This window comes from Capricornis sumatraensis, chromosome 20 (genome assembly GCF_032405125.1).
Source record: "Capricornis sumatraensis isolate serow.1 chromosome 20, serow.2, whole genome shotgun sequence".
Taxonomy (NCBI): Eukaryota; Metazoa; Chordata; class Mammalia; order Artiodactyla; family Bovidae; genus Capricornis; species Capricornis sumatraensis.
In genome coordinates this window covers 45,499,324-45,522,198 of record NC_091088.1, presented here as the reverse complement: position 1 = coordinate 45,522,198, position 22,875 = coordinate 45,499,324, and the positions used below count along the sequence as shown (strand labels likewise).

The 22,875-nt window shown below is 39.2% G+C and overlaps 1 protein-coding gene across 1 annotated transcript in view; it reads right to left on the bottom strand.

The window, feature by feature from the left end:
• The window catches only part of LOC138095922 (hydrocephalus-inducing protein homolog), a 152,891-nt gene that overhangs the window by 57,509 nt on the left and 72,507 nt on the right, over window positions 1–22,875 (bottom strand). Inside the window, exon 9 of the mRNA XM_068991891.1 lies at window positions 15,523–15,622. Within this exon, the coding sequence (XP_068847992.1) occupies window positions 15,523–15,622 (100 nt within the window). The remainder of the gene's footprint in view (window positions 1–15,522; window positions 15,623–22,875) is intronic.

Here is a 22,875-nt window from a genome sequence, read left to right as displayed (position 1 = left end):
CAGAGATGTTATGGGGAGGGAGGTGGGAGGGGGGTTCATGTTTGGGAAGGCATGTACACCCGTGGTGAATTCATGTCAATGTATGGCAAAACCAATACAGTACTGTAAAGTAAAATAAAGTAAAAATAAAAATTAAAAAAAAATAGTAAAAATGAAATGTTAAAAACTATATATATCTATATTTTCTTGCTCTTTTATTCTTTTAGTTGCTCTGAGATTGTGTGCATGTGAGAGAGAGACTGAGGAAGTTAATCTAAATTACCCAGCTCACCACAATTGGAAGTATAATGCCAGAACAAAAGGATGCACATTTGATAGTTTGACAGCTATGGCTATATTATCTTCCAGAATGGTTGCATTAATTTACACATAAACATCAATAGTATTAACAGTGTTGAATAGTTTCTGTCTCTCCATGTTCTCCCTCAAAAATCAATGCTCTAAATATTTGATAATTTAATAGGTTCTCCTTATACCATTATAATTTCAAGCTATTTAAGGAAAAACTATGTATTTGCTCTGCATGTAACATTTTAAACATCTGAAATAATTTTGATGCTACATTAGATGTAATTTTCAGTATTACAGCAAATACATTTTGAACAACCAAGTGATATTACTGGTTATTAATTAACTAAATGTCATCATTATAGCTCCTTGTGATATTTTATGTTGCATTGTCTTCTATTGCTATTTAGGTTCTGTATCTTTAGTACCTTCTCTCCCTGACTATCCTTTTTAAAACAAGGATATTTGTCTCTGAGCTTCCCAGGTGGCACAGTGGTAAAGAATCCTCCTGCCAATGCAGGAGCCACAGGAGACACGGGTTCCATCCCTGGGTCAGGAAGACCCCCTAGAGAAGGAAATGGAAACCCACGCCAGTATTCTTGCCTGGGAAATCCCATGGACAGAAGAGTCTGGAGGGCTACAGTCCATGCGGTCGCAAGGAGTCAGACACAACTGAGCATACACACAGGCACACACACACTCGTCTCTGTCCCCTCTAGCACTTGGCAACACAGTGGTCATCAGGCAAGGACTGTTTTGATTACAAGAAACAAGAGCAACCTTTGTAATGTTTGGGACAGTTGATTTATTCAAAGGGTTCCCCCAATCCATGGGATCCCTGGAAGTACAGATCAGGTGCTAGCTTGACAATACTCAAGAACATCAGTAAAATTTTCAGATAGCCCAAACGTTATTACCCTACTTCAGTATTTTAGAGTTTTAATCTTCAAACCTGTTGTGAAGGCAGTGATTCATACTCCCTGGTCAAGAGAAAAGTATTTTGACAGAGATCCAACTTTCAGAATGGCAAAGAAAGAGAACTGCAAATGTATTGTGGAATAAACTGCAAGTCTATTCATTATTGTCAGGCTTAAAGCTTTCCCAATCTGTTACACTGTCTGCCTTCCTTTAAAAAAAAAAAAAAAGAGGAGAGGTGTTATAATAAAGCATGAGCCAATGTTTCTTTGGGAATTATTAATTACTTCAAAGGTAACTGTCTTATTTGTAACTAGCCATTTCCCTAACCCAGAGCAGAACAGGAGTAAAGTAATACCCAGACTTGCATTTGCAGGGGTTAATTTAAATTTTAGTGTTACATTACAAATGCTACATTTCCACAAGATTTTCGAAGCAGGGATTTTTCTTGTTTTGGCAAAAGGCAGCAAGGTAGAAAAGCCTGCAGGAACTAGAAAGCTCTAAGGATAGATTCCGTAACAGAAGATCAAACTATTACAATATTTTTAAAATAGGGAAGCTTCTCATTTATGATTATAGTGTCCTGGTTTCACAGGTAAGAAGCACGGAGATGTGCTGTAAAACCTCTTTCCCTGCCCTAAAATCTGTGAATGTACTAGACTACATTGTATCAAAGACCAGATAATGTAACCATGGGCTTTCAAAAACCTGCCATCTAAGATATACTAGATATTCAATATGATACTTGAGCTCCATTCTTGTGCAATGAGACAAGAAAAAGGGGGAAAATGTATAAATAGAAAGAACAAACCGTCATTACTCACATTTTAGGATGATCTTATCTGAAAAATCCTAAAGAATCTATAAACATTTTTTAAAATTAATAAGATACAGTAAGATTGATGGTTATTAAATTAATACACAAAAATCAACTGCATTTCTATAGAGGGCAACAGTCAAAAATTAACTTTCAAGATATTGTTTAAAATAGCAACAAAAATATAAAGTACCTAGGAATAAATCTAATAAAATATACATAAGACCTTCAAGGAACAAATTGTAAAACTTTACTGAAAGATATTAAGAAAGATCTAAATAAATGGAGAACTAGGTTATGTTTTGAAGAGAAGACTCAATGTTATAAAATTGTCAAATTTTCTCCAACTGATCTAAATCTATAATTTTAATGTGCTACTAAACAAAATGCCAGCAGGTATAATTTGATGGTTCTTTATAAAATTTAAGTGTAAAAATTAAAGGGCCAATATTAACCAAGACATTTCTAAAGAAACACCAAGTGAGGGGACTTGCCCTTTCATATACTAAAATCTCTTATAAACACATTGTAATTAAGAGAGTGTGGTATTGGGCAAAAAGTGCAAAATAACTGAGGTGGCAGAATACAAAACTCAGAATAAATGCACACATATATGTAAACTTGACTTATGACACAGCAGGTGCTGAGAATCAGCAGGAAAGATGGACTCCATAGTATAAAGAGCTAAAACAACTGGGCAGCAACACAGGGTCTGTGGTAGGCCAAATAATGGCCCCAAAGATAACCACGTCCTAATTCCTGGAACCTATAAATATTACCTCCTACCACAAAAGGGTGAATACTCTTACATGACAAAAGACGTGATTAAGAATTTTGAGATGGGGATATTATCCTGGATTATCTTGACTGTGTGTATGCTCAGTCACTTAGGCATGTCCAACTCTTTGTGACCCCACGGACTGTAACCCACCAGGGTCAGTCAGTCCATGGAATTTTAAAGACAAGAATACTGGTTGCCATTTCCTCCTTCAGAGAATCTCCCCAACCCAGGGATCAAACTTGTGTCTACTGTGCATCCTGTATTGGCAGGTGGATTCTTTACCACCGAGCCACCTAGGAAGTCTCTATCTTAATTATCATAGCTTAGAGTTGTCTTGAAATCAAGTCATAGTAGCCTTTCAATTTTATTCTTCTATCCCAAAGTTGTTTTGGTACAATTCTAAATTCTTTGCATTTCCATATGAATTTGAGAATAAGTTTGTCAATTTCTCTCAAAAGAAAAAAAAAAGCAACTTGGATCTTAATTTGAATTGTATTGAATCCATAAATGAATTTTGGAGAAAAATGACATCTTAGTATTTCACTTACCTACATTAACAAGGTACAGTTCTTCATTCAATTTTGTCTTTAATTTCTCTCAGCAATGTTTTATAGTTTTCCACATCTTTTGTCAAGTTTATCTTTAAGTAATTTGTATTTCTTAATGCTTTTGTAAGTAATATTGCTTTTTTTAAAAATTCAATTTCCCATTGTTCTCTGTCTAGAAACACAATTGATTTCTCTCTATATAAATCATTTCCTGCAACTTTGCTACACACTTACTTTTTAGTCCACAATAAAACAGATGCTTTCTAGCACCATCTCCAGATTTCGATGCAATAAAACATAGATGAAACCCAAGAACCCACATTTTTAATGAGCAGCCAGTGACTCAATGCAGATTCTCTAAGAACGCTACCCCAAGAAATATATAAACACTGTTAACTACATTAACTTCTGACACGAGGGCAGAGAAAGCTGACTCAGCACATCCTTTCACTTTAAATACAAAAAGAACTTATTAAAAGTATGACAGACATGTAGCTTTAATACTTATCCAAGTCTAAAAAAAAGAAAGAAGAATTTATCAGGTGCTAGAAATAAAAAATTCATGTGCCAAGCAGGAGACCTGGGTTTGATCCCTGGGTTAGGAAGATCCCCTGGAAAAGGAATGGTAACCCACTTCAGTATTCTTGCCTGGGAAATCCCACAGACAGAGGAGCCTGGCAGGCTAGTTTATGGGGTCATCAAAGAGTCGGACATGACTTAGTGACCGATTTTCATTTTCACTTTCAGAAATTAAAAAAAGAACTCAGAGATTTGTGAAGTATATACAATCTTATGATGTAATGGCTTCAGTTTAACTACTCTCCAGAAACAGGGCATATGGCTATGCTCCTATCTGGAAATGAGGAACTGAACTTAGATTCTGCATAAGTCCAGGATCTTGGAAAGGATGCCTTTTTCCAAAAAGGGAACTAGAAAAATTCTACCTATAGGGCTAGGGAGGCAGTGATGAAGCCTGTCTTCTACCCTGCACTCTGAATAAGGGAAAGACACCCCTGCTAGAAATCAAAGTCTCATGTATAGGTCCAGGATCCAAATCTACACTTTATTATAGATGAAAGGACTGATGCTGAAGCTGAAATTCTAATACTTCGGCCACTGGATGTGAAGAACTGATTCATTTGAAAAGACCCTGATGATGGGAAAGACTGAAGGTGGTAGGAGAAGGGGACAACAGAGGATGAGATGATTGGATGGCAACACCAACTCGATGGACATGAGTTTGAGTAACCCTCAGAGTTGGTGATGGACAGGGAAGCCTGGCGTGCTGCAGTCCATGGGGTAGCAAAGAGTTGGACATGACTGACCAACTGAACTGAACTGATAGGTGAAAGATTGAGTGCAGAAGGAGAAGAGGGCATCAGAGGATGAGATGGCTGGATGGCATCACCAATGGACATGGACTTGGGCAAACTTCGGAAGATGGAGAGGGACAGAGAGGCCCAGTGTGCCATGGGGCTGCAGAGTTGGACACAGCTGGGCAACCAAACAGCAACATAAGTGAAAGAATTAGAAGCTGAGAAGATAAAAGTTGCAAGGTCTTGAAGAAATAAAAAATTATTCTGAAGGACCATTCATGATCTTGTACTTATGCTGTGCTAAGTTTGTTTGGGTTGCCATAATAAAATACCATAGACTGTGAGGATTAAACAACAAACATTTATTTCTCACAGTTCTGGAGGCTGGGAAGTCCAAGATCAAGGTACTGGCAGATTCAGCGTATGGGGAGAGCTTGCTTCCTGGTTCACAGACACTATTTTCTCACTCACATGGAAGAAGGGACAAGGGAGCTTTATGGGGTCTCTTTTATAAAGAGCACTAACCACAGTCATGAAGAGTTTGCCCTCATGTCCTAATCACATCCAAAGGTACTACCCTCCAATTACCATCACATTGAGTACTATATTTCAAAATATGAATTTGGGAGTGAGGGGGTAGGGACACAAACATTCATTCCACAGCACATGCTAAAGATGAGCTAACAACACCTATGTTTCAAGTCATCTGAAGAATCAATTCAATATGAGGAAAATCAGTGGTTACCACAAACATGTGAATTAGTATTCCAAAAGTTTGAGATAATAGAAAAGTCTAACATGTGGCATTCTCAAAATCCTTAAAGATGTAGATGAAGAAATAGAAACCATGTGAAGGAGATAAATGAAAGTATTGAAACCAAATAGAACTTCTAAAACTGAAAAGCCAAACTGATGAAATATAAACTAAATAAATGGAGTAGAAACAGCTGAAGAGTCAACTGGAAGAAAAATCTTAGAGAAAACCCAGAGTGTATCATACAAGGGAAAAATGTAAAGGAGGGACTTCCCTGATGATCCAGTGGTTAAAACTCTGTGCTTTCACTGCAGGGGGTGAAAAGAAAAAAAATATAAAGGAGAAGTGAAAAGATTTTTTTGATTCCATGGCAAAGACATATATATATAAAAGAATTTCCAGAAGGAGAAAACAGACAATGAGATGAAAACACTGAAGAAATAACTGCTGAGAATTTTCCAGAATTGATGAAAGGTACTTATATTAAAGAAGCATATCAAGTTTAAAGTGGGATAAATAAAGGTAAATCCATTTAGGTGAAATTGTAGAACACCAAAGCATAAAGTAATTCTTAATATTAATCTGATGAAAAAAAAGATAACCAAAAGAAATGACAATTAGACTGCAGATTCCTCATCTCAACAACTGAGTCCACTGTTCACATCACAAGGAAGCAAGCAGCCACATGGAGAGGCCACAATAGGGCTTGCAGCAAACAGAACCTGGTGAGGGCCCTGCCAACAACTAGAATCGAGTGCCAGATATGGATGAGCTAAAAAATGCTATCAGCCTCTACTTTCAAGCTTGCCTAGTTGTCCTTATGTGGAGCAAATAGTGCTGCCCTTGCTGAATCCTAAATCACAGATCTATGAGCAAAATAAGTGATTGCTAGTTGTTTTAAACCACTAAATTGAGGGTAGTCTGTTATGCCTCAAAAGATAAAAGAGCAAAGTGACTTGAGCAAATGAGGGTTTTTATTTTGCTCACATAGGACACTGGGACATATGGATTTGGGGGAGGATAGGATTTTAGGGGATTAGGACATGCTGCTGTTACTGATGATGATTAATAAGGATGAAAATAAAAATAAAACATTGATTTGATGGTTACTTTCTCTTCATGTTCATGAACCATACAATTGTATTTACTATAGGTTTTAAATGGAGAAGGCAATGGCACCCCACTCCAGTACTCTTGCCTGGAAAATCCCATGGGTGGAGGAGCCTGGTAGGCTGCAGTCCATGGGGTCGCTGAGAGTTGGACACGACTCAGTGACTTCACTTTCACTTTTCACTTTCATGCATTGGAGAAGGAAATGGCAACCCACTCCAGTGTTCATAAGTTTCAATGAATAGTATAGCTAGTCCTCCCACATTATTCTTGTAGAATTTTCTAGGCAATCAGGAATTTATTTCTTTCCTAAAGGAGTTTTAGAATGAACCTAATTTAAAAACAACAACAACAACAAAAAAAAAACACCTTACTGATATTATCACTGGGATCACATTGCATTTACAGGGGGAACTGACTTATTTATAATTTTGATTTTCCTGATCAAAATCATGAGCATTTCTATTTGTTTAAGCTTTCTTAAATTTGGGTGAAGTATAAAAGATGATACTGGTATATTATTCTCTGTATTTTTCTTTATGTTTGAAATATTTGATAGCTGAGAATGTAATTTAAAGTAGCTGATTAAGAAAATAATTTCACATTCATAGGAATAATGCACCTTATATTATCATCAGGGTGCAATCTGATGAGTTTTGAGAAAGCCAACTTACAACTACGTAGCATATCACTCATATGAAAGCGAAAGTGAAAGTGTTAGCCGCTCAGTCATGTTTGACTCTTTCACACCCCCCTGGACTACAGCCCACCAGGCTCCTCTATCCATGGGATTTTCCAGGCAAGAATACTGGAGTGAGTTGCCATTTCCTTCTCCAGGGGGTCTTCCTGTCACAGGGTTCGAACCCATGTCTCCTGCATTGGCGGGCGGATTCCTTATCACTGAGCCACCAATACTCTGAAAAGCCGAAAACATTTTTAATGACTTGAGTAATTTAACTTTCTTTTTCCTAAACCTCCATTCTTTAGTTTAATTAGGATAAACCTCAAAAGTCTCAAATTGTGCTAAAAACTCAGATGTTTCTCTTGGGATGCACAGAGTGAAAACGGACAATGAGGTTTCACTGTAATTGGGCCTTTCAAGGAAGTGGGTACTTCTGGAGTCATTTCCACCATGTTGCTTTTCTGAATTTGACTCTGAAGCACCCATTAACCATGTTCTCTAACAATATATTTCACAGTTTAAATCAGGAAGTGTTACTTCCTTTGAAGTTCTCATATGGTGATTCAAACCAAATATGTGTGGTTTCCCTTTGAGTTTGTTTTTTTTTTTTTAAGGGTAATCTTTAAATTAGGTACTTTCACATTCCACAGGAAAGTCAAGATGGATGAAAGATCAGCTTTGAGACCTAGATCAAACCACCAGCAAGTATTTATAAATATCTAATATACAGGTTTAACCACTTCTAAGAAAATCTGAAAATTTTAAATGAAAAAAATTCAGTATCAAATTAACTGAAAAGGTTTTAATGATCTTATATTTGCCATATTCAGGTCTGAGCCCTTCAGGGATTCCCTGCTCCCTGAGGATGAAGTCTGAGCTTCTTAGTGGGCCAGTCAAGGGCAGGCCTCTGAGAACTGGTTCCCACCTACTATACACCAGCCTACAGCTTCATTTCCGGCCCCTGCCTGTCCCCTCCTAAGTTTCGGTTTCTCTCTGATTCACACCCTAAGAACTTACAATTCTTTGTCATTTCATGCTCGTCATATTTTTACATAGTGTTTCTCTGTGTTTTCACAAGTAGTTTCCCTGCCTGTCATGCCGAGGCCCTCCTTTTTTTTCCACTTGACTAACAAATATTTCAAGGGTCACTTTCTCTGGGACCTTCCATGCAAACTGCAAGACAGAGCTATTCTTTTCAATAATTTTCACTCATTCCCTGTATGGCATGACATAACTGTTAGTTTCTGTGTCAGTTCCCCCCACTGCATTCTATGCTTTCTGAGGGCAGGAGCTATGCTTTTGTGCATCTTTGTACTCATGCTGCCCAGTTATAGAAGCTTTCAAACGAAGAAAAAGTTGCAGCTGGAGATGGGGGTTAAATTTCACGCGTTCCAAGAGGCCTCCCTCAAGACCAATGACGTCGGCCTTCCCTGCTACTTCCTGTCTCTGAACACACATTCACATAATGGAATACTTCACAACAGTGAAGATGAAACGCAGCTAGAGCTACAAGCAGCAACGTGGGTGAGACACGTAGATTGATTCCAATTATGTACATTCCAAAGGCAGGCAGGACGAAATTGTAATATTTAGCTACCATACACAGGAATATAAGCCATAAGTGAAAGCAAGGAGATAATGATTGTGAAGGAGAAAATCATGATTACCTAGAGGGAAGCTGGAGCGAAGGGAGTCTGACGGGGAAGGAACACACAGGAGCCTAATGAAGGCTCGAAATATTCTATTATTGATCTTGGTGGCAATTACATAATGTATGCTCTGTGACTATTTGTTACACTGTACTTGCATGTATATGAGTTCTCTAATGCTGCTGCAACAAACTACCACAGACTTAGTGGCTTAACACATAAACTTATTCTCTTAAAAGTTTGGTAGGTCCAAATCCAAAATGGGTCTCACTGGCTTAAAATCAAGGTGTTGGCAGGGCTGTGTTCCTCTCTAGAGGGTCTAAAAGAAAACACCTTTTCTTGCCTTACCTATTTCCTAGAGGCTGCCTGAATTCTTTGGCCTTTCTAGCTTCAAAGCCAGAAATGGTTGGTATAATCTTTCATGCAGGGCAGCATTTTGACACTGAGCCTGATATTTCAGCCTCCCTCTTGAACATTTAAGGACCCTTGTGATTATTATTGATTGAGTCACCCAGGACATTTTCTGTACCTTAAGGTTAGCTCATTAGTAACCTAAATTCCATTTTCTACCTTAATTCCCCTTTGCCATGCGATGTAAAATATCCATAGATACTGGGGACATGGACATCTTGGGGAGGCCATTACTCTGGCTACCACAGCACACAATATGTACAGTTCTGAATCTGTGTTCTATTTCTCAGTGACAAAAGGTTAACAGTAAAATTTGGTATATAAATTCAAAGAATTCCTATACATCCATGAAAAAGAATGACCCTTTTAAACTTGTTAGTGTTGTGGAATAATCTCTAAGAAGCATTTATAAAGTAGTGTTAAAACTACTGTGTAAAGTATGCTGTCATTTCTGCAAAACAGTACGAGGAAAAGCATATCTGCATGTTTCTCCTTTTATGTGCTCAAACCACGTATGAAAACAAAATTAAAGCAAGGGAAGGAGCTTTTCTATTTGCCTAAGAAGTATTTCTTAGTGACCTAAAATCGGGAGGTTTCACCAACCCTTTGAAGATAATAGTAAGGAATCAGCACCAGCCCTTGAAAAGACACACAGAATTGCATGGAATTTACAGAGAAGATAATATGGAATTACTATGCAAACAAAACCCTTTCCTGGCAATCATATCTTTAAATAAATCACTAACAAAATAAAAAAGAATGTCATGCAGATGGAAAATTATACCATTCACTTTACCCAGGATGTGAATTCTGTGGCAGAATTCAGGATTGCAAAGAAAACAATAGATAAATACAATTAGTTATGTAATGTTTGGGAACCTCCTGGAGAGCAGCCAGCCCCCTGGAATAAGGCCAAGCACGACGACATCCCAGGGGAGCCATCGATGGGAGGGAGATCTCAGCACCTGTGATGTGGGGGCCACTGGACCATTTCCAGCCTATGTCTGAACACTGATGTACCAACATTTCCTCCAGATCCACTAAGAGGTCTGGGGTAGATGATGCTGCTCTGAAGCATGGAAACAGGTCAGTCCAGAAATTTGTAGCATTCTACATTAATCCTAGTGCTGTCTTGAGAATCCTGCGTCCATGCGCAAGGGAGAGATCGGGTCAAACTAGGATTCATTCACTCATTCATTCACTTTTTTCTCACTTACCTGCTCATTCATTTAATCAGTATTTACTGAGTGGGTTTAGATTTCAAGTACTAACAGTGTAAGACACAAAATTTTTTAAAACGGGTAAAACTATACTGTTTTGTTTAGGAATGAAAACATAGGTGGTAATACACGAAAACAAGAAAATGACTATCGTAAAAGTCAAGGTGATGGCTACATCCAGGGGAGGTGAGGGAAATATCATCAGGAAAGGACACACACCTCGGGTAAGTGGGAAATGGCACAGTCTTGGGTTGGGCAGCCCACATTCTAAACTGCCTGACCCCTCTACACAAAGAGAAGAGTGACTGTATAGATATGGACTGGAAACATGCTGGTAATAACAGAATGGTGGGATTTTTGCACTTGGGGATACTAATGATTGTGCACTCTTATTACTCTCCCTCCAAGTTTAAAATCACCACCACAGCCATATTCCTGGGAGACCTACAAAGAGGTAAGTAGCACAAGCTATCCTGAGAACTAAGCCCATTTTCTTATTCTTATATACAAATAGACAATCACAGACCAGAAAACACTGGAAGGAGTCCTATGAATGCAAGATACAAGCTACCTGGATTTTTCTGACTAATAAATGTCAGAAATGTATTTCCCTAGGGATCCTTATTTAATAGCTTTAAATGGTGTTTAATATCATTTACTATTCATGTTTGAGGACTGAAATCTTGTTCTTTGACAAAAGGTGATCAATTCTGTATGTTTACCTTTGGAACATTAAAATTTCCCAAAGAATAAAATGAAAAAGATGGAAGAAAGTATGTTAAAAAAAATTCCCAGAGCTGAAGTAACATACAAGTAATCAGACTTGGCCCATAGAAAGCTGAGGAGAATGAACTAGAAAAACTCACTCTTGGACATACCTTCACAACATTTCAGATCCCAAATACAGAAAGAAAACCCTAGAAAATATGAGAGAGAAATACCAGGCCACCTATAAAAGAATGAGAACTGAGTGACTTCAAGCTTCTGAATTTTTATAATAAATTTGGCACAAGGTCTTCAAAGTTCTGAGGAGAAATTATTTTGAACCTAGAATTCTATAGTCAGCTGAACTATCAAGTGGGTGCATGCGTGCATGCTAAGCCGCTATAGTTGTGTCCGACTCTTTGCAACCCTATGGATCGTAGCCTGCCAGGCTCCTCTGTCCATAGGATTCTCCAGGCAAGAATACTGGAGTGGTTTGCTGCCCTCCTCCAGGGGATCTTACTGACCCAGGGATTGAACCTGTGTTTCTTAAGTCTCCTGCACTGGCAGACAGGTTCTTTATCTGTAGCACAACCTGAAAAGCCCATCAAGTGGGTATGGAGGGAGAATAAGACATTTTCTTGCATGCAAGGATCAAAGTTTCCCATCTAGGTACCCCTTCTGAGGAAATTACTTGAGTAAACTGAGAGTCAAAAGATATAATGGAATGCACATGGAAATTTAAAAAAAAAACAACTCCTGGATATAAACTGTGCAGTAAGTAAATGATCTAAGTTAGAACAGAGAGCTGATGGGCTCTGAGGAAATATCTTCAAGGAGAAGGAGAGCATGAACCCTAAATTTAGATACAAATTTTAAAAATGAGGAATTAGAAACCACAGGGGGAAAAATACCAAAAAGTGTATGGAAGAGTCAATTCAATTATGAAGTGAGTTAAAATGAGATATAGTTGTGAGAAGGTGGTGGACAGTCAAGAAAGAGAATCTACAAGATTCAGACCTTAGGGACATTCTTTGAGCAACTTAAGGTCAGAACACTCAACCAATAGAGGATAAAATGTAATCCCAGAGTACAGTTTGGCCCCCCAGTGTATAAAGTTTATGTAGACAAAACAGACTTGACTGTGGTTATCAACCATGACAACACAAAAGCAGAACAGCTCACAGAAGAGGGAGAATTCTAGTGGGCAGACAGCTCATGCAAGGATATTGTAGGGCTGATGGACACAAATTTATGGTTTTAAACATATAAGTAAAGGCTATTTAAGACCATAAACCTCATAAAATAAAATAAATATAATAAAAGTAATTGAGTTACCAGGGATTAAGGTGTGGGATAGAACTGTCTGCAAAGGGGGGCATGAGGAAATTTTACTGGGTGGTGGAGATATTCTATGCTTGCTTTTGGTGGTGGCTACATCACTGTTTACATTTGCCAAAGTTCACAGAACTGTATATCCAAAAAGCGTGAATTTTACTGCATGTAAATTATAATCTATTAAGTCCAGGAAGGGGTAGAGAAGATAGAAGTGAACTAAATCTTCATTTTTTATATTGAGGACTCAAAAGTAGTATGTGAAGTTGATAAATCAACAAATAACCATATAAGCAGGAAACAGCTAAAAGTACTTCTTGGAAAGCAGTACTGAAGAAATAAGACTATTATTTAGCTTTATAATCTTACTAAATCTATTTTTACTTACTTATTGATATCAGCTTTTTTAAAATTCTGAAACATTTTTAAAATACATAAAATTCTCCTTAGTAGTATTAAGAACTTCTATATATTCCTTTGCTCTCAATAATCTCCTTTGTAGCAAAAGATCCAACCCAGGCTTACATGTTGCACCCAGATGGCATCATGTTTTGTCCTTCAACTTGGGTTACTCTGAGGCTTCCTTGTGATTAGACCCAAGTAAGTATTTAATATCACTGAAGAGATGCTGTGTTTCCACCTCATCCTAGCAGGTGCTATATGAGGTTGATTTGCTCTATTACTGCTGGTATTAACTAAGATGACATCTACCATTCCATTCCAATAACAAAGGGCTCATCTTAGGCTTTCTCCTTCCCATATCTCTATTTCCCTTCTCTGAGTGAAAATTACTAGCTCTTGTTATCCTCAATATACTTACTTTTTTTTGCTTAATTCCTCTATATGTATCCAGTCTCCTGAAGCCATCAGGTTGCCACCCTACCAGTACACCCTCTTTGTGGCTCTGGCCACTGCCAGGCTACCTTCCCATCTCACTTGGCATGCATTATTCCCATAAAAACTTAAAAAGGAAAAAAATTAACTATCCAAATACTATAAAAAGAATAAAACATAACATTGTGAGAATTTGTGTCAGTAATATTCTTACTCTAGGACTTCCCTGTAGCTCAGATAGTAAAGAATCTGCCTGCAATGAAGGAGACCCGGGTTCAATCCCTGAGTCAAGCAGATCCTCTGGAGAAGGATGTGGCAATCCACCCCAGCATTCTTGCCTGGAGAATCCCACACACAGAGGAGCCTGGAGGGCTACAGTTCATGGGGTCACAAAGAGTCAAATATGACTGAGCAACTAATACTATTACTACTGAGCAAATACTACTGTTGCTACTAATATTCTTCAGTTCAGTCACTCAGTCATGTCCAACTCTGTGCGACCCCATAGACAGGCTTCCCTATCCATCACCAACTCCTGGAGTTTGCTCAAACTCAGGTTCAGCAAGTTGGTGATGCCATCCAATCAGCTCACCCTCTGTCATCCCCTTCTCTCCTGTCCTCAATCTTTCCCAGCATCAGGGTCTTTTCAAATGAGTTAGTTCTTTGCATCAGATGGCCAAAGTATTGGAGCTTCAATCTCAGCATCAGTCCTTCCAATGAATATTCAGGACGGATTTCCTTTAGGGTTGACTGGTTTGCTCTCCTTGCAGTCCAAGGGATTCTCAAGAGTCTCCTTCAACACCACAGTTCAAAACCATTAATTCTTCAGTGCTCAGCTTTTGTTATGGTCCAACTCTCACATCCATGCATGACTACTGGAAAAACCACAGCCTTGACCAGACAGACCTTTGTTGGCAAAGAAATGTCTCTGCTTTTGAATATGCTGTCTAGGTTGGTCATAGCTTTTCTTCCAACGAGGAAGCATCTTTTAATTCCATGGCTGCAGTCACCATCTGCAGTGATTTTGGAGCCCCCAAAAATAAAGTTTCTCACTGTTTCCACTGTTTCCCCATCTATTTCCCATGAAGTGATGGGACCAGATGCCATGATCTTATTTTTCTGAATGTTGAGTTTTAAGCCAACTTTTTCACTCTCCTCTTTCACTTTCATCAAGAGGCTCTTTAGTTCCTCTTTGCTTTCTGCCATAAGGGTGGTGTCATCTGCATATCTGAAGTTACTGATATTCTCCTGGCAATCTTGATTCCAGCTTGTACTTCATCCAGCCCAGTGTTTCTCATGATGTACTCTGTATATAAGTTAAATAAGCAAGGTGACAATATACAGCCTTGACGTACTCCTTTCCCAATTTGGACCAATCCGCTGTTCCATGTCCGGTTCTAACTGTTGCTTCTTGACCTGCATACAGATTTCTCAGGAGGCAGGTAAGGTGTTCCGGTATTCCCAACTCTTGAAGAATTTTCCAATTTGTTGTGATCCACACAATGAAAGGCTTTAGCAAACCCCATGGACAGAGAAGCTTGGTAGGCTGCAGTCCATGGGGTCGCGAAGTCAGATACGACTGAGCGACTTCACTTTAACTTTTCACTTTCATGCATTGGAGAAGGAAATGGCAACCCACTCCAGTGTTCTTGCCTGGAGAATCCCAGAGACGGGGAAGCCTGGTGGGCTGCCATCTATGGGGTCGCACAGAGTCGGACACGACTGAAGCAACTCAGCAGCAGCAGCAGCAGCAGCAGCATAGTGAAGCAGAAATAGATGTTTTTCTGGAATTCTCTTGCTTTTTCTATGATCCAAATTATTCTTTGATTTATAGAGCAATAAGAATATTAGTTGGAATTCTCTTGCTTGGATCATAGAAAAAGCAAGAGAATTCCAGCTAATATTCTTACTGCTCTAAAAATGAAGGGGTAACCTAGATCCGTGGTCTTCCATCCTCACCCAGCACACCACAGTTATAAGGTACTTCAAAGTTTGATCTGTTCTAGAAAGAAGTATGAAGTACATAACTTGCCTCTATTATTCTCCTCCTGATATCATGTACTGCACATAAACCCCAATATTCTCACACACACAGCACTTTATCACTTTATGCTCTGGGCACTTGGTAACCTGAATTTACCACATGAAGGACGTCTTTACCTGAAATGTCACAGTAGACGGTCTGCTGGTAGAGCTTGGCTTCCCGGGGATTAAAGTACACAGTGATTTCAGCTGATGAATTGGGCCAGACGTCGCCTTCCTAAAAACATGAAAGAATCGTTAAAAAACAATATGATGAAGGGAAGACCCTGCTTTTAAATGCTGTTAATATAACTCTAGGAAATTTGAAGGAAATATTTTGACAAAAAATAAAAGAAAGCACAGCTTTACCCAATAGATAGGAAATTTCTATTACTTGTCAAGAGGTGATAAAAGCTGGAAAAAAAAGCTTCAAAGATCATTTCAGTGAGTAAATGGATTTATAATTACTTACTAAAGGAAGCTAGAGTACTTAGGGCATTTTCTAAAGTTTGTAGATTCAACTAACATTCATTGTATGCCAATGCGTGTACAGCGTTGGGCTTCAGAGATTAAGAAAGGCAAGGTCTAAGATTGCATGGAGCTCATCTCTTAGAAGGATGATAAAAATGTTCACAAATATCTTAAAATATAGTGATAAGTGCTATCTGTTCTTTAGCTACATATCCAGATACTGCTTTTCACATGCAAAGAAGTATCTAATTCACTTGACGGAGAAACCACATTCCGAACCTTTGGGTGACAGCGTAAGGAAATACTCTTATTTTGTGAAAATAGCAATGGTCTGAGGCAGAATGATTCTGCCTCAGAACTCTGGTTCTGATCCTGTGTGATATTATTTCTCATTTTAACTCAAACTACTCAAAAGTCGTCATAAGAAGACTGAGGTTTGGAACTGTAATGCAACATACGACAAAATCAGAATCCCCTTGAGATACCCTTTTTGAAAAATATTTTCTACTAACCATGTAACCTCTCAGGGCTGTACAAGGACATGTTATAGCAGCTGCCTCAAAGGGTTTCCATGATGAGGGATCATGAGCTCAAATGCTTTTGACCCACATTTAGTACACAGTAAGAGCTGTGCAAATAACGGCTTGCTATGATTGATGTTATTCTTTTGCCACTTGGAATGACTAAGATGAAAATATGAGAAAAATTAGGGAAGAGAATGTGTTTTTTTCTATGGTTTTTATAAATAAGGCCAAGTAGAGTATCAGTGATAAGCACATCCAAAAATGTATAACCAGTCCTTCCAACTAAATAAAAAACTAAGGAAGGTGACGATAAATAATCAGGATCCAGTTTCAGACAATCTCACATGCATGTTCTTTTCCCGTTTTGACTTGACATGAACATCATGCTGGAATAAAGAATTAAGCAGACATGAAAGTGGTTTAAAATGCAGATATCAACTAAGAGGGCAAGGAAGAGAAAAGTAGAGTCAATTTGTGTTTGCTTTTGAAGGTAACTGTCTGGTGAGTGTGCTTCTCAGGCTGTATGCCCCTGCTTCAGGAGAATAAAGGGTACAGAGACTCCAAGAAGGAGCAGTGAGGGCTGTGGGGGTCACGTGGGTCCTGGGAGCTCTCACATCCCTTCAACCCACTAGGATGCAGGCTCCATGAGGGTGGGTGCTAGTCTATCTCCAGCACCTAAACCAGAGGTGGCTCATAGTACGTGTTCAACATTTTTATTGAATTGGTTGTATCCATTCAGTTTGCACAATGTGTAGTTATTGGCAGTTGCCTATTCATCTTTGCAACCTATTTCTGCCACTTTCACCTCAACTGGAACCCAAAAGTCATACAGTTTTAGATCTGACAGGGACTTTGGAGATCATGCAGGGAATAGGGAAGTCCTAAGCACTTTCGCTTATTTGGGCATCTCACTGTAGCCCTTTTCCAAACTTGTAACTGGTATCTGCTCTCTTTTGATAGATAGTTAATACCTGGCCCATTTTGATTTGTGGGGATTCTGGTGATATGGGGTGCTGGGAACGTTTGTGGCTAGAATGAGCAGAGAGGCCAAGCAGAAAAGATGTTTCACCCATTCAGTGGTATATCAGTAGGTAGTCCATCTTAGAATGGTTGAAGACCTGGGCTTACTCCTAACCCACAAGACAAATGCATTCCCCTAGAGGGATCAGGCTCTGCTTTGTTTGGAAGTGTAGAATGGATACAGCTAACCTGTTCCCATTCGAACTGCTTGACCACAGAGGCCATCTTGGATCCCTATAAAATCTCTACTGGAAAAGCCTCACCAAAATGGTAGGATATACCCCAAAAAGGATATGCTAGAAGACAGATAAGCTCAGTACCTGTGGATAAATTCAAGTCTTATGGTTTGGACTGGTCTGAACCACTTTCAAAAACATTATTCAAGCAAGAAAATCCAGGGCCCATGTGCACACAAGAAGGGAATACACTTAAGTATTATCCCAGAGGCACTTTTGCACACCCCATCTTCAAAGAAGTCTGATTATCAGACTGTGCTTACTCATTCAGTCATGTCTGACTCTTTGCAACCCCATGGACTAGAATCTGCCAGCCTTCTCTGCCCATGGGGATTCTCCAGGCAAGAATATTGGAGTGGGCTGCCATGCCTTCCTCCAACTGGTGAGTTGGGAAAAGGTGGGACAGACATGCTCCAGAGAGGCTATCAGAATCTCCCAGAGGAAGGAGCAGTAACATCTGGATGTGATCCAGGGGCAGACTGTCTGATATGGATGGCTTGGAGGCTGAGAAAGCCTTCTGCATGGCGAGGGAAGACCAATACAAGAGAATCTGAGCCCACCGGGTGTTCAGACTGGGCGAATGCGACTGTGGGTACCTTGCTTTCTTATCCTAGGCTGCAGTGGTTTTATTGTGTCTACGACATCTGCTAGTAATTTACAGCTTTTACTGAGCCCCAGGAGATAATTCAAGGACAAATCCTATTCTAAAGCCTCTCCTGGGCGTGTAGCAGCTAATGTGCGTTAAGAGTGCTGAGTCTATCTGTAAAAACAGACGTCTGGTCATTCAGTTTTCTGTCACAGAGGGATGCTTCTCACACAAGGTCATATCAAGGAGTTAGGAACATGTAGAAGGACACTTTTATTGTTCAGCTGGAATTAAAAGTTAAAGAACTTAATTTTTTTTTTTTAACAGCAAAACTCACTACAGCATTTCCTACCAAATCAGAGTGCGAATACCAGAAACAGGTCATCAGCCTAAGATGATCCCATTTTTACTGATGTATCTTTGATACATTTCATATTACTTTTCAGACATTTCTGAAGTTAACTACCATGTCATTTATGTCATCTCTGAAAAGAACTTTTCTTTCTTTATTGCTCAGTTCTTAAGTTTCTTTCTGAGAGCCAAAACATTCAGAATGTTCCCCTCTGGTTCTGACATCAGTATCGTTTCCTCCCAGGCCTGTGAAACCAGCCTCATCACCCAGAACCCCCTGCTGTTCCCCTTTGCCTTCCACAAATGACTCCTTTCCCATTGTTGTCCATTTTCCTGCTCCAAATGAGAGACTGAGAATGTAGAATATAATCTGCAGATGCCCATTATCTCGTTTGTTGAAAATAATTGGCAAAATGGCCTTCAGTTTTGCTGTAATAATCTTCCTTCTTGGTCTTAAATCTTTTGTTTTCCCCTCAGAACCACCACTACATTTCACTTATCAATCAAGTGACCTGCTAGAAAAAATCACCTTTGAATTTTCAACTTTAAAGTTAATTTGCTATGTTTGTGTTTTTGGCCCAAATATTAAATATTTCTGAGAATGGAACTTCTGGGACAAGAACAACCAAGTGTCTTGACAGGGACAGTTTAGAGATGTTTTGAAAGCTATTTATGAACATACAGCCACTGGTTCATGATAAGCAAGTAATACGATCATGAGAAGGCTATCCCATTAAAATGATCTCCTTAAAAAATGATATTGGCAATGATTAAATAGGACCTTTAAAAATTCTCTATGATGTCTCTATGATGACCTACAAGACCTTCAAGAACTTACACCAAAAAAAGATGTTCTTTTCATCATAGGGGACTGGAATGCAAAATAGGAAGTCAAGAGATACCTGGAGTTACAGGCAAATTAGGCCTTGGAGTACAAAATGAAGCAGGGAAAAGACTAACAGAGTTTTGCCAAGAGAACACATTGGTCACAGAAAACACCCTCTTCCAACAACACAAGAGATGACTCTATACACGGACATCAACAGATGGTCAATACCAAAATCAGATTGATTGTATTCTTTGCAGCTGAAGAGAGAGAAGCTCTATACAGCCAGCAAAAACAAGACTGGGAGCTGACTGTGGCTCAGATCGTGAGTTCCTTATTGCAAAATTCAGACTTAAATTGAATAAAGTAGGGAAAACCATTAGACCATCCAGGTATGACCTAAGTCAAATCCCTTACAATTGTACAGTGGAAGTGACAAATAGATTCAACAGATTAGATCTGGTAGACACAGTGCCTGAAGAACTGTGGACAGAGGTTCATGACATTGTACAGAAGACAAGGAACAAGACCACCCCAAGAAAAAGAAATGCAAAAAGGCAAAATGGTTGTCTGAGGAGGACTTACAAACAGCTGAGAAAAGAAGAGAAGCCAAAGACAAAGGACAAAAGGAAAGATATACCCATCTGAATGCAGAGTTCCAAAGAATGGAAAGGAAAGATAAGAGAGCCTTCGTAGTGATCAGTGAAAACAAAAAGAGGAAAGCAATAGAATGGGAAAGACTAGAGATCCTTCAAGAAAATTAGACATACCAAGGGAATATTTCATGCAAGTTCAGTTCAGTTCACTCAGTCAAGTCTGACTCTTCGCAACCCCATGGACTGCAGCATGCCCGGCTTCCCTGTCCAGCACCAACTCCCAGAGTCTGCTCGAACTCATGTTCATCGAGTTGGTGATGCCAACCATCTCATCCTCTGTTGTCCCCTTCTCCTCCTGCTTTCAATATTGCCCAGCATCACAGTCTTATCCAATGAGTCAGTTCTTGGCATCAAGTGGTCAAAGTATTGCAGCTTCAACATCAGTCCTTCTAGTGAATATTTGGGACTGATTTCCTTTAGGATGGATTGGTTGGATCTCCTTGTAGTCCGAGGGACTCTCAAAGTCTTCTCCAACACCACAGTTCAAAAGCATCAATTCTTCAGTGCTCTGCTTTCGTTATAGTCCAGCTCTCACATCCATATATGACTACTAGAAAAACCATAGCTTTGACTAGACGGACCTTTGTCGGCAAAGTAATGTCTCTGCTTTTCAATATGCTGTCTAGGTTGGTTATAGCTTTTCTTCCAAGGAGCAAGTGTCTTTTAATTTCATGGCTGCAGTCACCATCTGCAGTGATTTTGGAGCCCCCCAAAATAAAGTCTGTCACTGTTTCCATTGTTTCCCCATATATTTGCATGAAGTGATTGGACCGGATGCTATGAACTTAGTTTTTTGAATGTTGAGTTTTAAGCCAGCTTTTTCACTCTCCTCTTAGATGGGCACAATAAAGGACAGAAATGGTACAGACCTAACAGTAGCAGAAGATATTAAGAAGAGGTGGCAAGAATACACAAAAGAACTATACAAAAAAGATCTTCATGACCCAGATAACCAGAAAGGTGTGATCCCTCACCTTAGAGCCAGACATCCTGGAATGCGAAGTCAAGTGGCCTTAGGAAGCATCACTATGAACAAAGCTAGTGGAGGTGGTGGAACTCCAGCTGAGCTATTTCAATTCGTAAAACATGATGCTGCACTCAAGAAGCCAGCAAATTTGGAATACTCAGCAGTGGCCACAGGACTGGAAAAAGGTTAGTTTTCACTCCAATCCCAAAGAAAGGCAATGCCAAAGAATGTTCAAAATACTGCACAATTGCACTCATCTCACACACTAGTAGAGTAATGCTCAAAATTCTCTAAGCTAGGCTTCAACAGTACCTGAAGTGAGAATTTCCAGATGTTCAAGCTGGATTTAGAAAGGGCAGAGAAAACAGAGATCATATTGCCAACATCCGGTGCATTATTGAAAAAGCAAGAGAGTTCCAGAAAAACATCTACTTCTGCTTTATTGACTATGCCAAAGCCTTTCACTGTGTGGATCACAACAAACTGGAAAATTCTTCAAGAGATGGGAATACCAGAACACTTTACCTGCCTCCTGAGAAATCTGTATGTAGGTCAAGAAACAACAGCTGGAACTAGACATGGAACAGCAGATTGGTTCCAAATTGGGAAAGGAGTACATCAAGGCTGTATATTGTCACCCTGCTTATTTAATTTATATGCAGAGTATATCATGCAAAATCCCAGACTGGATGAAACTCAAGTTGGAATCAAGATGGCCAGGAGAAATATCAATAATGGCCAGGAGAAATATCAATAACCTCAGATATGCAGATGACACCACCCTTATGGCAGAAAGCAAAGAGGAACTAAAGAGCCTCTTGATGAAAGTGAAAGAGGAGAGTGAAAAAGTTGGCTTAAAACTCAACATTATTAAACTAAGATCATGGCATCTGGTCCTATCACTTCATGGCAAATAGATGGGGAAACAATTGAAACCATGACAGACTTTATTTTTGGGGCCTCCAAAATCACTGCAGATGGTGATTGCAGCCATGAAATTAAAAGACACTTGCTCCTTGGAAGAAAAGCTATAACCAACCTAGACAGCATATTGAAAAGCAGAGATATTACTCTGCTAAAAAAGGTCCGTCTCTTCAAAGCTTCCTTTTCCCAGTAGTCATATATGGATGTGAGAGCTGGACAATAAAGAAAGCTGAGTGCCAAAGAATTGATGCTTTTGAACTGTGGTGTTGGAGAAGACTTTTGAGAGTCCCTTGGAGACTCCTTGGAACAAGGAGATCAAACTAGCCAATCCTAAAGGAAATCAGTCCTGAATATTCATTGGAAGGACTGATGCTAAAGCTGCAATACTTTGGCCATATGATGCCAAGAACTGACTCATTGGAAAAGACCCTGATGCTGGGCAATATTGAAAGCAGGAGGAGAAGGGGATGACAGAGGGTGAGATGATTGGATGACATCACCTACTTGATGGACATGAGTTTGAGCAGACTCTGGGAGTTGGTGATGGACAGGGAAGCCTGGTGTGCTGCAGTCCATGGGTTCACAAAGAGTTGGACATGACTGAGTGACTGAACTGACTTAAAAATTCTCTACTGAAAATCTTTAGATAAAAATAAAATACTTTAAAATCACCTTTTCCCCTCCTATTACCCATCTCTTTCCTTCCTTCTTTCCAATGAAGAATTATTTCTTCAAAAATTTTGAAAATCAAAGCCAAAAGTACAAGAATGGGCTGTAACTCACTCCAGTATTCCTCTCTGAAAAATCCCATGGACAGATGAGCCTGATGTACTGTAGTGCATAGGGTTGCAAAGAGTTGGACATCACTGAGCAACTGAGCTTACATACATACATACATACATACATACATACATACATACATACATACAT